Source organism: Prionailurus bengalensis, chromosome E1, assembly GCF_016509475.1.
Source record: "Prionailurus bengalensis isolate Pbe53 chromosome E1, Fcat_Pben_1.1_paternal_pri, whole genome shotgun sequence".
NCBI lineage: Eukaryota > Metazoa > Chordata > Mammalia > Carnivora > Felidae > Prionailurus > Prionailurus bengalensis.
The window spans coordinates 4,268,358-4,284,128 of NC_057347.1; the positions used below are offsets into that span (position 1 = coordinate 4,268,358).

Consider the following 15,771-nt stretch of genomic DNA (forward strand, 5'->3'; position numbering starts at 1 on the left):
CCTCACTCAGTTGTCACGGCAACCCTGGAAGGCGGGTGCTATTATTATCCCCATGCTACAGAGCAGGAAACAAAGGCACAGAGAGGTTAGGTAAGTTATGCAAGATCACACAGCTTGTGTGTAACTGACGGTGCCGTCACGGTCTGAAGTCAGACGGTCTGGCTTTCCACGTTAGTCGCACCGCCTTCTACGCTCCTATCCAAGGCAGGGGCTCGGGCAGGAAGGGGTGCTCAACACGGAGGACCGGGGGTCTGCCTCTCCATGAATACTGTTTGCGAGAAGTTCTGGGAGCCACCTCCCCCCACCCTCGCTCCTCCTGAAATCACCATCTTCGACCTGCAGCATCTTTATGCTGACACCAACCCCGTTTTCTCCAACCCTCAGATAAATGGAGGAAGCCATTCCCCTCCCTGCTGAGCACAGGTTCGACCGGCGCCCGGGCCCCGATGCGGGGAGTCCCTGAGCGCATCCCCCGCGGCCCCCAGTCCCGGCCCCATGCGGAGGCTGCGCTGGAGGGCAGAGGCCACGGTCCCTCACCTACCCATCTGGGCAGCTGGCTCTGACTGTGCTTCTGGAGGGAGGCTGATCTGGGAGGGCGTGGAAGGGGGAAAGTCAGAGCCGAGGTCTGTGGGAGCAGAGAAGAAGTGACCCGGAGGGCTCACCTCCCGCCCTCGGGCTCCCACGCAGGGTTCCAGGGTGCCCGCCAGATCACATCAGGAAGCGGAGGCTGAGGACCACAGGAGTCCCCAGAACCTTCCTTCCAGGACGGGAGTGTGGTGGTGTAATTGTCATCTTCTCTGGAATCGTCTAGATTCTGACACATCGTGTTTGTGCCGAGGGCTGCGAGCTGCCCTTAGTGCCTGTCATTCCTCATCAAGCAATCCGGTCCACAGCTGGCCCTGCCCAAGGCGTGCTCCGGGCCACCAGCGGGAGGGGGAGGCTGGAATCTCAGAATCGAGCTCAATCCTGGCTCCGTAGCCCCCACGAAGACGCAGAGCTGGACCAGGACCTGGACGCACGACCCTTTGCTCCCCAGCAAGCATCCGGGTAAATCGCTCTAAGTGTCTGCTCCATGGGATCTGCACCCCGACAGGGTGACAGGGTGGGAGACTGCTCACCCCATCATCCCCACTCACCAGGAGAGGCTTCCTGCACCCCGGGAGCTGGACCGTACCCCCTGCCCCCACCCCGTCCCAGTGGCCCTGCGGGTCTCCTCCCTGGAAAACCATGAGCTCTGGAGGATCAGAGCCCAGAGGAAGGGCTGGGGACGGGGCAGGGAGGGAGCGAGTGCTGTAGGGACAGGGAAGAGGGGAGGCACACAGGCCTTCACCCATCTGGACACCTGGGGGCACGCAGCCGGCAGACCCAGCCCCAAGACCAGGGAGCTGCTCTGCACCCTCTGGCCAATCCCTCCCATCCTCAGGTTCTCCAGCAAAAACTGGCAGACTCCGGCTGGGGTCCCAGACCAACCAGGTCGTAGGTCCAGGAATCCTTCGAGGAACCCGCGTTTTAAGTAAGCTCCCCGGAGGCTGTGGCGGCCGACTGCACTTTGCAGGCTAGCTCGGAGAGGCACCGATGTAGGTCAGTGGAAGGAGGAGGGAGGACACGGGCTGGGAGGGCCGGTGAACAAGGTGTGCTGGAGAGGAGACCCTGGGGCGAGGCCCAGGGCGCTCAGGGGATGCCCCACGCTCCGGCTCAAAGGCTCAAAGGCAAGGCACAGCAGGTGGGTGACGGGGGCCCCACCCTGGGGCCTGAGACTGTCTCCCCCTTCCAGGCAACTGCTTTCCGCTTTCCATTTCGGCTTTGGAATTCTCTTCCACAATTCCCACATACGCTCCCCGCCTTCTTCCTCTTTCCCCGTTTCAGGGAACTTTAGGGGCTTCTGCCTTGCTCTGGGGCAGTTGATGGCACCCTAAAGTGGCAGGAAGATGCCCTCAGGAGATCTGCCCTGGACTCAGGCCCCGCTCTCAGGAGGTGACAGCACAGGTCTCGAATCCCGATGCTTCCCAGCCGGGAGAGGTATATGGCTGTGTGCCTCAGTTTCCTCATCTGTAAACCGGGTCGAGAAGGCGACTGGACACAGAGCACTGACTACAAGCTCTGTTCTAAGTGCTTTCTGTGTACAGACTCATTTAGTCTGCACACGATCCCCGAGGCTCAGACACCCACCATCTCCCCATTGTACAGACGTGGACACTGAGACCCAAAGGGGCAGAGACACTTGTCCCGGGCTGCCGTGCAGCTCGCAGGTGCTGTAACGGACCCTCTGGCTTCAGACCCCTTGTTCACAACACTGGTTCTGTCCCCTCCCCCTCACACAGTGAGCGGAGAGCGAAATGAGCCGCTCGGAACACTACTGGTGCATAGTAAGTGCACACCAAAGGGGCAGCAACTGTTGCTACTGATGTCGTTGTGCATGCAAACCTCTCTTTCCTCCAAAGCAGGATTTGCAGCCTCCACCAGCCAGGGAAGGCATACCCACTGTCGGGGTCATCTCCGTGGGGGTGGTCAGAACGGCTCAGAGCTGCCTGTGACAGACGGAGCCCAGGAGAGCAGGTCCCCATTCCCGGCTCTGGGGCACCTGTGTCCAAACAGCAAACCCAGGACCACACTTCTCACGTCTCCGAGCCCTTGGCTGTCTGAGCAGCCGGACGATGCATCTGCCCCCAACATGCGGCTGGTGTGTGTGTGTGTGTGTGTGTGTGTGTGTGTGTGTGTAGAGGGGTGCCCTCCTCAGCCTGCACGTGGGAGCTTGGCGGGCTTCTGCAAGAGCCCCAGGAGGCGGTCTGGCCACCCCAGGCAGGAGCCGCCTGCTCCCGTCAGGAACTCTATTCTTAGGGTGCTTTCTCTTGTTTTTAACTTTGGTACCTTCTAGAAGTCACCCTGCGTGAAAGCAAGCCCCAGTGGGTGTAATTTACATGTCATGTCGCTTAGGCGGAGTATGGCCCACTCCCCTTCCAACCACCCCCCCCCCCCGCCCCGCCCGCCACGGCTTCTGCATTGATCCCACCAAGCCTGCGCTCGGTCATCATCGGTCATCCGGAGTGAAATCAACAGAAGGGTCAGGGTGGAGGGCGGGGGTGGGGGAGGCAGGGGGGCATTTCGGCTACATCCAAGCTCTGGAACTCCCCAGTTTCCAGGCTGGGCTTCCGCTCAGCTCAGCGGTCCACATTGCCATGGCAACCACCCAGCATGGCAGAAAGCCCCAGAGCTCGCCCAACCTGCCCAACCTGGGAGCAGCACCCAGCGGGGAGTCACTTACCGTGATGGTGTTCTCCTTGTTTTGCTTTTTGCCTGGTGACGAGGATCCCAGGTTCTGGGGAGACAGGCAAGAAACATCATCAAAGCTGTTCTCCATCCTGGACGTTTGCGCTTTCTGTTCGGGCTCCCCGAAGGCGGCGGGGGGGGGGGGGGTGAGTGGAGGCCCCTTGCTGGGGATGTTGTGGGGGGGGGGCGGATGCTCAGGCTGCCATTAACCCTTAAGTCACCATGTTCTGGAAGAGGGCAGGCAGGGGTGGCCCGGACCCCACACTGCTCCGGGGGGGGCCCCCCTGCTTTGAAGGCAAACAGGAGGAAGCCTCCCGCACAGCTCCAAACCAGGTCTCCCTCCTCTTCTCCCAGTTCCTGATTCGGGCAGTTAACCCCTCAGCTGCCCTCTGCTGGCAGACCGGTCCGCCTGCTGCCCGAACCCGCAGAAGCCACCCGAGAACAGAGAGTTAAAGCAGGCCACCACCCCCATGACATCTTATTCTGAATCCCCAGGGTCCGACATGTCCAATCCTCAAGCCGCGGAACGTGCACGGCTGGCGGGGTGAGGGGGGGCGGGCTCGGCCACCTCCGTGACGTGGGAGGGAGGCAGGAGGGATTTCTCGGCAGAGGCGAGTTGAGGCTCTTATTCATTCAGGCTCTGGATTGCCTTTTTATGTTTTCCTGTTGCCTGCAAGCAAACTAGGGTCCCGAATGCCTCCGTCCCCAGGTCCTCAACATCTTGCCCCGGTCCTAGGATGGTCCTGGTGCAGAAAATTAAGGATTCCTAAGCTGAAAACACGACATGGGTCACACAGGAGCCTAAAGGGGCAGGTCGATCCTGGGTCGTCACTGCCCCACGATCAGCAGTTACATTAACGAGTCAACAGGGTCCCAGACTGTCCTGAGCCACACGTGCGTGGGGTGCACACATGACGTGGGACCCACGGCCTTCTTTCTCTAGTGAAACTTAAGGACGTGGTTGTTGACACTTCCTAGAAAAGGCTCAGAGAGAGACGTCCCTCCACGCAGCCTCAGGGAACCAGCAGCCCCCCATCCCGGGCCAGCGAAGCCCGGACCACCGGCAAGGATGAGCATCGGTGGGGTGGCGGGGCGGGGGTAGGGGTCAGCTCTGCCTCAGGATCTCAGCTGCTCACCACACAAAACAGGGAGCTTGACTTAGTCCCTGTTTGTGGTTCCCTCATTCCTTTACTCCCGTCCAGATCGACCTGGGCTGGTAAGGGAAGTCCGTTAATGGAAGCGGATGCCCTCTGACCGTCCAGCTAAAAGAACTCTATAGATCGGTCATGTCCCGGGCGAGGAAATAAACTCAGTAGTCTGGACACCCTGCCAAGCCACGGGCCTCCTCTGAGCCTCGATTTCACCGGTTGCTATCGACGGTCCACAAGCTTTGGAGGACATCAGAATTAACAGGCATTGGCCCCAAATTGGATCCCGGCCGCACCCCCCGGAGCTGAGCCGGCAGCAATTAGGTGGGCCAGCGCCTCTGAAGCAGAGTCTGGGGGCCTCCCCTGGGGACACACTGATCTACGTGGTGTCATTCATCCAGGCTCCCTCACTATGGCAGCCGCACCGGCTCAAGCGTGTGACCAGCCACAGCTTCCCCAGACATTTCCAGAGCAACGATGCACGACCTTCCCCCGGATCGTCTCGAGCCATCAGTGGTCGCCCAGGGCATGTGCCCAAATTGGGAGGAAGACCGAGGCCACGTGGCTGGAGCTCGAGTGCCACTATCCTGGGGCAGGTGCGGGGGTCTCTCGCAGGTTCATCCACTCAGAGGCACTGGCCAAACAAACCCATGCCGGGGAGGGGAAAGGGGAAGGGGACACCCCAGCATGGATTCTCCCCACCATCGACACACAACTGCCACCACACTCCGAGCTCTCACCCACCAGGATGTCAGCTAATGCACTAGCAACCAGTCTCCGTATCGATGCTGACGACGGGGACGAGGGGGGAAACTCAGAAGGAGGGAGACACCAGCCTAGGCATCAGACATACTCAAACCTGCGTAATCCTCCCAGACCCCGCGAATTCAGAGGCACCGCCTCCGTTGCACAGATGGGGATACTGAGGCTTGCGGAAACGAACTCATTTGTCTAGGGTCACAAGGCAAGTGACACTGGAGCCTACGGCTGAGTCTCGCTTTTCTCGATATTCTGCCGGCTCCCCACTTTGAGACCAGGGACAATCTCTTGTTTTCCAGGTGGCTCCACAGGGGTCAAGAAAGATCATCATCCACAGTCACTGACCTGGGGACCACTGTGTCCAAGGCTCTGTGGAATGGAGCCAGACACAGAGGTGGCCCTCCTCCCTGTAACTGGGACCAGGACAGGAGTGCAAGTAATGGCACTGACAATGGGGGGGAGGGGTCCTCTGCCCCCCCTCCCCCGCCCTCTCTGCCCTCCTGGATGCTCAGTCTCAGCCAGGGCTGAGCAGGGTGACGCCAAGCCCTTCCAGGCAGCTCAGGCTCTGTCCTTGCTGCCAGTGGTCCGTGCCTACTGTCCCAACATCACCTACATACACATGCATCATATACACGCACTATATACATATATATATACGTGTCCACACATCCACACATCACACACATCCACACACACACACACCTGTAGCACTTCACAAAAGGGCCCGGAAGGAATTACACCTCCATCACAGGGAGAACACCTACTAGCCAGAAGCTGGCTTCTAAATACTATTCCATACTAAAAGGAAACGAGTCGCTTGGAGAAATGGCTCATTCCAGATGCCAGACACATCTGGCACATTCAGTTGTTCTGGGAGGGAAGAAACAGGGCAAAGAACAATGTGGTCTCACCAAAGGACCCAGGCGCCAGCAGAGAGAGGGTCCAACAAGCCAAATTTGGGACAATTTGGGCATGATCGTGAATAACGACCGAAAACGAGTAACTTAAAAGGCAGCAAAGGGGGCGGGGGGTGTATGTGGTATTTCTTTATGGAAGAATGCCCCTAAAAATGGTTAAGGAATCAGAAAATTACCATTTGCAAACCCCAAAGCCAAAAGGGATCCAGGCCACGGTCACCAAGGATGCTGAAGCACTGAGGAACAGTATCACCCTTACCGTTCCCCCACCCCCAGATTACTGGCTAATCAGAAAGGGAAAATGCGCCCTTGCAAAGGGGCCATCGCATTCACCGGGAGCTCAAACTCAGCATCGCTGGAGGGGTGCTAACCTGAGAAGCCCCAGGAGGTAGAAACCTTTGCCAAAACTGCTAACCCTGAATCTAAGCAGAAGAAAGGAAGTAGATAATGCATCAGGGTCACTCTGCAACTGACCTGGGCTCTTCCCACAAACAGCTACCGAGGGGCAAGACAGAAAGAACAAATGTGTGGGGAAAATACAGTCTAGATTAAAAGGAGCTAAAGCCGTAGATGAGATAAAATGGTGAGTCCACAGGATGGGATACTACGTGGCCCCGGGGAAAGGAACACAGTGTCACTCCATTTGCAACATTCGCAGACCTTGAAACATTGTTGTGAGTGAAAGAAGCCAGACACACGGAGGCCCTGCATGGTGCCTTTTCACTTCTATGAAATGTCCAGAAGAAAAGAGGCTCACCTACAGAGACAGGCAGAAAGCAGATTAGTGGGTGCCCAAGACTTTTGGGGATTCTTTCCAGGGTGATCAAAGGGCTCTCAAATGGATTGTTACTGATGGTCGCGCAACACTGTACGTTGTAAATGACTGGATGAATTACATCTCCGGAGAGAGAGGAACAGAGTAAAAAGATACAGCAACCAATGTATCCACCCGTAAAAGTGGAATGGACTTTAGCCTTGGGATGTTGCCAGTGTCCATAATAAAAGTTTATTTATTTATTTATTTATTTATTTTAAAAGTTTATTTATTTTGAGAGAGAGATCAGGGGAGGGGCAGAGAGAGACAGACAGACAGAGAATCCCAAGCAGGCTCAGCGCCTGCGAACCACGAGATCATGACCTGAGATGAAATCAAGGGACGGATGCTTAACCGACTGAGCCACCCAGGCACTCCATTTAAAGTGTGTTTGTTTTTAAATGTCCTTTGCCTAGGATTCTGGAAAGTTTCTCTCCTTTTTTAAGAGTCCCTCCCCAGCCTGGTTTCCTCCTCTCTGGCCCGGGGCCACTCTGCTGTTACCATGCGGTGAGGACCCACAAGGGTGGTCACCCACAAAGGTAGAGCTGGGTGGACTGCATTGTACGTTCACAACTGCCATGCAAACCCAGACTTTGCACGTCTTCTGACCCCGTCTCCCAGCCCTACCTCCTCGGCAGGCGGGATCCAGAATGAAGCCTCTCGATGGCTTCCCTGTACCGTCAGAATAAAACCCAAGCCCCTCACAGCAGGCCTGTGCAGACTCGGCCGGCCCCACCTTCCGCCCTCCTGACACCTGCTGAGCCTGTAAACCACAGCCCCACTCGGCCGCTGTGGATTCTCTGAAACCACTGCCCTCTTTCCCCTTCCGGCTATCCGCATGTGCTGTTCCCTCCACCTGGAAGGCTGTTCCCACCACCACCCTGTGCCAGGCTAAACCCTCACTCATCTGCCCAGTCTTAGCTTACGCACTTTCTCCTACAAAGCCCATCACTGACGTTTCTGCCATCACTGACCGCCACCGGCCAGGTCCCAGGGACACACACTTCCCTCCAGCCGGTACCACTGCTGACACGAAACACTTGTTTATCTCGTGCCTTCTCCAGCAAGGCAGGGGCTGGGCTATGTGCCTGCGAGTCAATGCCTGGCCAAGGAGGAGACACTCAATGCAACATGTGTTGCTGGGCTCAAGGGAAGCCCCACCGGGTAGAGGAGTCTACCTCAAACTCCCTTCTCCGGTGGGACCCTTCAGTTTCCAAGCCTTTGGTCCCAGCCCCTGTCTCCTCTCCTGGGTCTTCCTGGGGGATGCTCATGGGAAGCCAGAACAACTTTGGCCACCAAAGGGCCTGGGCTCCAGGGGCAGATCCCTTGTGTGACCCCCACCCCACCTGCACAGGGATCCGAGAGGGAGCCCATCACAGGCGGGCAGGCAGGGGACAGACCAGGATGTGCTTCCAACAAAGGCCAGTAAGACTATCAGCCTCTGACACCCCAGCCTAGCAATCAGGTGGACCCCATTTATCCAATACCCCGGCAGCCCATCCCAAGGCTGCAGGCTGGAAAACTTCCACTAGGTGGCACCAGGCCACCACCACCTGTGCCGGGCCATCTGGTCTCCCAGGACTTGGGGAGGACCAGGCAGGCACCCAGCCTGCATCAGTCCTGTCCACGACGGGGGCACGGTGGGGGACACATTCCTGGTGGCCTGGGAAGATCAGGTATGCACTCCCCACCCCCAACATTCTAATCTCCCTGATTAGCCTGCTTAAGGAGGAGCAGAGAACAGAAAAAACAAAACAAAACAAAACAAAACAAAACAAAACAAAACAAAACAAAACAAAACCAGGGGCACCTGGGTGGCGCAGTCGGTTAAGCGTCCGACTTCAGCCAGGTCACGATCTCGCGGTCCGTGAGTTCGAGCCCCGCGTCAGGCTCTGGGCTGATGGCTCAGAGCCTGGAGCCTACTTCCGATTCTGTGTCTCCCTCTCTCTCTGCCCCTTCCCCGTTCATGCTCTGTCTCTCTCTGTCCCAAAAATAAATAAACGTTGAAAAAAAAAATTAAAAACAAAACAAAACAAAACAAAACAAAACAAAACAAAACCATAGAGGGCTTTGAGCAAACCCTGGGCAAGCTGCTTGGCCCAGCCCCCTACCCTGTATCTCCACCGGCCATGTGTTCCTTTGCTCATTCATTCACTCTCCAGGTATTACAAAGTCCTAATTGCTGTTCATTATAATTCACAGGGATAGAGTGAGTAATACTTTGCATGTCAAAGAGCGCCCTGTTTACTTTGGGGATAGCTTGCTGGCTCTGTAAACAATAAAACTCATCCTCTTTCTGTGATTGGCCCCAAGCACCTTTGTGGGAAACCAGCGCCTTCTAGAATCCTTCCACTGCCTAAAAAAAAAAACCAACACGCTACATTCCAGTCGTGGGAAGCGGTGAACCACTGCGTATTTGCTCTCTCCACGCACTGTTATTTATTTTTGTTACTTAAAGACATTTTTTTAACATTTTTGAAGGGGGGAGGGGGCGCGGAAGGGCAGAGAGAGCGGGAGAGAGAGAATCCTAAGCGCTCTGTGCGGTCAGTGCAGAGCCCTCCACGGGACTCGATCTCACGAACCATGAGATCATGACCCGAGCCAAAATGGAGTCAGACGCTTAACCGACTGAGCCACCCAGGCGCCCCCTATTTTTGTTACTCTGATGACACATCAACGCTCAACGTTACCGTCCAAAAAAGAATACACACTCAATTTCCACCTGCCCCTCAGCAGTCACGGCCCGTCCGGGCCGGGGTCTCCAGAGCTGGCCTGCTCTGCGTCCCCAGGGACCAGAACCTGGTTTCTACCACTGCTCACTGTGTCTGCCTTCCATTAAAGTAAAACATACTCATTCTAGGCAATGCGAAAAATACTGCAAAGTGCAGAGAAAACAAAAAGTACCTTAGGCCAAGGTTTCTCAACCTCAACACCATGTGTATTTTCTAACTGGACAATTCCTTTTCTTTTCTTTTCTTTTTTTTTTTTTTTAACTTTATTTATTTCGAGAGACAGCATGTGTGTGCATATGCAAGCGGGGGGAGGGGCAGAGAGAGAGGGAGAGAGTGAATCCCAAGCAGGCTCCAGGCTCCGAGCTGTCGGCACAGAGCTCGGACTTGTGAGTGCGAGATCATGACCGGAGCTGAAGTTGGATGCTTAACCGACAGACACCCAGGGGCCCCTTTAAAAAAAAATTTTTGGGGGGCGCCTGGGTGGCGCAGTCGGTTAAGCGTCCGACTTCGGCCAGGTCACGATCTCGCGGTCCGTGAGTTCACGATCTCGCGAGATCTCGAGTGATCTCGCGTGAGTTCGAGCCCACCCCCCACCCCCCCCCACCCCCCCCCCCCCGTCGGCTCTGGGCTGATGGCTCGGAGCCTGGAGCCTGTTTCTGATTCTGTGTCTCCCTCTCTCTCTGCCCCTCCCCCATTCATGCTCTGTCTCTCTCTGTCCCAAAAATAAATAAACGTTAAAAAAAAATTAAAAAAAATTTTTTTAAAGTTATTAGTTATTAGTTATTTATTTTTGAGACGTGTGCGTGCTTCCCCCCACCCCCCAACTATCATGTTCTCTCTGCATTTCCCTGAATCATTATATATTCTTCAGAAAAGGGCTTGCTCATGTCTGCATGACATAGCAGGATGGATGGATATTCAGTGCCAAAATCCATTTTTACCCGTCCCGTGTTGTTAGATAGTTAGGTTGGGCCCAACACGGGTAGTGCCGTAAATGATGCTTCGCACACAAATCAGAATCCCGGGATGTGTTCCGAGCACAGATACTGGAGGGTGAAATTCCTGGGTCAAAAGTCAGCTTCTGAGATGGTTATATCCATATACGTTAAAAAACAAAAAGGTTTAGTAATAACGTCACTGTATTTGGGGGTGGGGGGTACTATGTTCTGTCAGAGAAAGAAGCAAGAATGACGGGGGCGGGGGGATGTTTCCAATATTCTTCTTGATGCACCCAAGCCAACACCAGCTTTTTCCGTTCTGTTACAGCGGAGAAGGACCTAAGCTGAGGTCTTCAGAAATCACCATGCAGCCGGGTGGTAAAAGTCAGGTTCGTCCCACATGGATCGGCAGAGGCAGTTTGGGGGCTCAGCAGAAAACACACAGTGCCAGGGCTGGGAGGGACGTGTGCCGTGAGCAGGGGAGCAAAGCGGTTACGTTCACATGCTGTGTCCTATCGTCTGTGCCCGGGTCCTCGCGGCTAAAGTCGTGGTCCCCTGACCTACATCATCAGCATCATCCGGGGACTGGTTGGAAACACAGAACTTCAGGGTCCCTCCTAGACCTTCTGAATCAGAATCTACATTTTTAAAAATGTTTATTCATTTTTGAGAGAGAGAGAGAGCGCGAGCCGGGGAGGGGCAGAGAGAGAGGGAGACACAGAATCCGAAGCAGGCTCCGGGCTCTGAGACATCAGCACAGAGCCCGACGCAGGGCTCGAACCCACGAACCGCGAGATCATGACCTGAGCCAAAGTCGACTGAGCCACCCAGGCGCCCCAGAACCTACATTTTTAACAAGAGGCCTGGGTGATGAGGAAGTCCGTCAAAAGGGGAGAAGCCTTGGCCCAGACGGACGTCCGATTTCTTTCCCAGAGCGTTAGCTGAATTAACCTGGGCCCGACCGAACAAAGTTTCCAAAAATGAACACTCCTGTCTGTGTGACTGCCAAGTGTCACAGCTCGGCTGAGCTCAGCAACAGATCACAAGGCCTTGCTCGGAAGGGCACGTGGCACCCGCTGTTGGGGTAAGCGGCCACGGTCATCCCGCACAGCAGCCAACACAGGTATCACCACGGCCATCTTCACCCCTGGGGCCTGGCAGAGGAGCTCCTGGAAAGGACTGGTGGACCCTGGGGCCTTCACTCAGAACATCTTCTGGACAGAACTTACGGACAGATTAGAACAAGCCGATCCTTCGTTCCTCGGACACAGCTTAACGCAAACTAGGAGCACCCCGGGGCTCGGCGTCAGAGTCCGGTCTGATCACTTGGTAACCGTGTGAACCTGCCTGAGTCACCTGAGGGGTCTAAGACTCCGTGGCCTCACCTGTGACACGGGAAAGGTACAGACGTGTGTCTGCATAAATGCCAACGGATGTGGTGATGGAGAAGCCAGGATGGGAATCTTAAGCCTTTCCCCCATGTGCTCCCATCCTACTGTGGTCTCTGTGCTAGATTATTAAGTATGAGAACAAATTTCACGTGGGGGTGGGGAGGGGGTGCACAGAAGAAGGGAAATCGCCCGGCCCCATCCATACTCGCAAAGCGACGGAAACCTAGACTCTACGTAACAGGAATCCAGACGGCAGGATGGAACCCTGTGCCCTACGATCCACCAAAATCACCCCCCGCCCCCAGCCGCCTGCAAGTCCTAGAGAAAACCAGCAAGGCACAATCACCCGCTTTCCTCCAATCATGGCACGTGGGAACGACCCAGATACACCAACCGCTTTCTATACCAACCAGACCTGCACTGCCGTCCCCCGGACCCCCGGGACGCACCGTCTTGACGACAGCCCCCCGGCCCTGCATGACTGACCCCCCCCCACTACCTCCCGTCACAGGACCCCTTACCTGGGAATCACCGGTGGATTTTCGGACACTCATGTGGGCAGTCTCGGGAGGGTGCGCTGGGGTCCCTGCCGCGTGGTATCCATTCACTGCGGGAGAGAAACACGGCTCAGAAGCTGCGCTGGCCACAGGCGGGCAACACCGGCTGCCTGTAACCACAGCCCCTTCCTTCTCCTGCCTGGCTCTGAGACGTCTCGCACGGCTGGGACCATCTCTCGGGATCTTACCGGTATTCACGGAGCCAGAAAAGGCTGGCACACATCTCTCTAATCCCCAGCACCCAGTGGCGGAACTCTTGGGGTAACCACATTTCTTCCTGAACCAGCAGGGGACGTGCTGAAATGGGAGGTGGGGTCACGAGAGTCTAACAGCCGTCACCGAAAGTGCCACATCAGTTGTGGCCACTGGTGCCCGTCAAGGGTCCAGCCTCCTTCCACAGAGTCAGGTGGCCCGTCCACTACCTGCCTGCGGTTCGTGGTTACGTGGAGCTTACTGAGCTCGGTGAGCCTCAGTTTCTGGATCTGGAAAATGGGGACAATGCTCCCCAATCTCCAAACCTACCCTGTTGGCATGAAAATCACACAAGACACAGGCCGCCTGGGTGGCTCAGTCGGTTGAGCGTCCGACTTTGGCTCAGGTCATGATCTCGCGGTCCGTGGGTTCGAGCCCCGCGTCGGGCTCTGGGCTGATGGCTTGGAGCCTGGAGCCTGCTTCCGATTCTGTGTCTCCCTCGCTCTCTGCCCCTCCCCCGCTCGTGCTCTGTCTCTCTCTCTCTCTCTCTCTCTCTCTCTCTCTCTCTCTCAAAAATGAATAAACATTTTCAAAATAGTTTTTAAAAAAGAAAATCAAATGAGACAGTATTTGCCGAAAGGAGCTGTGAGTTATGGAGTAACTTGTGAAAAGGAGAGAGGGGTATAGATGGAGAGACAGCAGGTCACTGCTTCTGTCCCCGAATCCAGTCACCCTGAACCCCAAGCCTGTGTGATCTCTGGAGACCAGAGAAGCGTGCCTCCCTTACGCCCTGGGCTTGGAACAACATATCCACCATGCGGGTCGAACCAAAGACCTACAAAGTGGGGTCCAACATGTGGTTCTTGTGGAGAGAGCCCTGGAATGTGGCCAGAAGCAAGAGACAGACTGGCTGAAAGCCACTGACACCTACTGATTTGCTGGAAGCAAGCAATGGGGTGATGGAGGCTGCCCCCAAGCAGGACCTTTTCACGCTGGGGGATGCCTCCCATTCTCTACCATTTGCAGTAAGAAACAAAACAAATCCATAACCCCCTGCGACCAGAAACACAGACCACTCGGCAGACCCCCGTGGACAGCTAGGCTTCTCTGTGATCTGCAGGGTGGTCTGATCCCCTGGAAGAATGCTGGGCACAGACACAGGAAGGCTACCGAAAACTGGGCACGGAGGTGGCCCCCAGGGAGGTGGCTTGGGGAAGCAAGAAACAAATTAACCCGCTGGGCCAGCCACAGTCCTGGTCTGCACACATGCCCCTCGGCAGCTAGTTACATGCTGATGCTATCCATGAGTCCCCAGCTTAAAGGGGTGGGCTTCCAAGAGCATCGGAGGGTGCTGGGGGGCCGTCGAGGAGAATCCACTCGAGTTGGCATAAGCCATGCCAAGAAGGTCCCTACCCTGATAAATATAACCCACGATGAAGGCATAACATTTGAGAACTATTACTTATCAAACAGCACAGGACTGAAATGGATAAAACTCACGTGGCACAGCATCTAAAGACAACAGGGGAGGGGCGCCTGGGTGGCGCAGTCGGTTAAGCATCCGACTTCAGCCAGGTCACGATCTCGCGGTCCGGGAGTTCGAGCCCCGCGTCAGGCTCTGGGCTGATGGCTCAGAGCCTGGAGCCTGTTTCCGATTCTGTGTCTCCCTCTCTCTCTGCCTCTCCCCCGTTCATGCTCTGTCTCTCTCTGTCCCAAAAATAAATAAACGTTGAAAAAAAAATAAAAAAAAAAAAAAAGAAACTAAGACAACAGGGGAAAACTGGACCGCTTTCCGTATGCAACTGAGCAGTGGACAAAAGTGAGGCTATCCCAGCAATTTAATCAACTAGATATTAAACATCATGCGCTACAAAGAAAGGCACCGTCTTTTGCCAACAAGCCACAGAAACTTAAAAAAAAAAATGATTTGGGCATATTTAAGCCACAAATAAAGTGTCAGTAAATCGCAAAAGGCATAAAGAACGTTGGCCACATTCTTTGACCAGAAAGGAGTAAAAGCAGATAATAGCAAAAGAACAAATATCAAATTCCCCATCCCTCTAACTCCCAAACACTTGGAAATTTAAGTAAATGCCTTCCAGGGGCGCCTGGGTGGCTCAGTCAGTTAAGCATCTGACTTCAGCTCAGGTCATGATCTCAAGGTTTGTGGGTTCGAGCCCCGCGTCGGGCTCTGTGCCGACAGCTCGGAGACTGGAGCCTGCCTCAGAGTCTCTCTCTCTCTCTCTGCCTTTTTCCTGCTCGTGCTTTTTCTCAAAAATAAAATAAACATTAAAAAAATAAAAAAATAATAATTTAGAAAAAATTTTAAAAGCCAGTAAAATTAACCAAAGGAAAACATGAGGAGGGGGTGTAAATACAGCAACAGAAATGAATTGGTTAGGAAGCAGGATGACATTCACAACTCAGGCAAGTTCTCTTTGTGTGCGCCTGGGGGAGGAATCACAGCAATAAAAAAGCAGGTCAGCCCATCTAATTTGCGACAGAGAGAGAGCACGAATGCTCAGAAGGTGGAATTAGAAAGAACACATAAGCAGATCTCGTAAGAGATTTTTTTATAAATACAAGAGCATGTGATTTGTAATTATGTGCTAATAAATACACGACCTTCCATAAGACCCAAATGATTAAAAATGGCTTCAAAGGACCCTAGAAACACCAAAATGAGTAAAACTTTTGAAAAATGACCTCCCTCCAAAAGGCACTGGACCCAGATGGTTTTACGGGCAAATGCATTCAAACGCTCGACAAAGAAAATCCTAGAAAAAAAACGCACCTGGCTTTAGGAACATGGGGCAAATTTCCCGGTTTATTGCACAAAGCCAGCATTACCCTGACCCTAAAACAACAGAAGAACTGAGCCACAGTTCAGTTTGACTACAAACACGAAATATGTATACTCTTACCTGAGCAGGTCTTAGCCTGGAAGCAGTCACCACCTCTGACGATGTTGGGTCCCTACAGGGGGCCTCCTGGAGGCCAGGGGCTGCCCTTCTGACCCCCACTGACCCCCTCACAGCACCTAAACGTGCACCCTC

The 15,771-nt window shown here is 54.7% G+C and overlaps 1 protein-coding gene across 9 annotated transcripts in view; it reads right to left on the minus strand.

Moving 5' to 3' along the window:
• Positions 1 to 15,771, minus strand: part of GAS7 (growth arrest specific 7) — a 220,238-nt gene that overhangs the window by 35,402 nt on the left and 169,065 nt on the right. For 8 of the 9 annotated variants that reach the window (XM_043583115.1, XM_043583121.1, XM_043583123.1 and 5 more), the window contains exons 4-5: positions 12,488 to 12,573; positions 3,263 to 3,316 (exon numbers count right to left, since the gene is read on the minus strand). In XM_043583115.1, coding sequence (XP_043439050.1) covers positions 3,263 to 3,316; positions 12,488 to 12,573 — 140 coding nt within the window. The remainder of the gene's footprint in view (positions 1 to 3,262; positions 3,317 to 12,487; positions 12,574 to 15,771) is intronic. The other variant, XM_043583119.1, reaches the window with a different exon arrangement.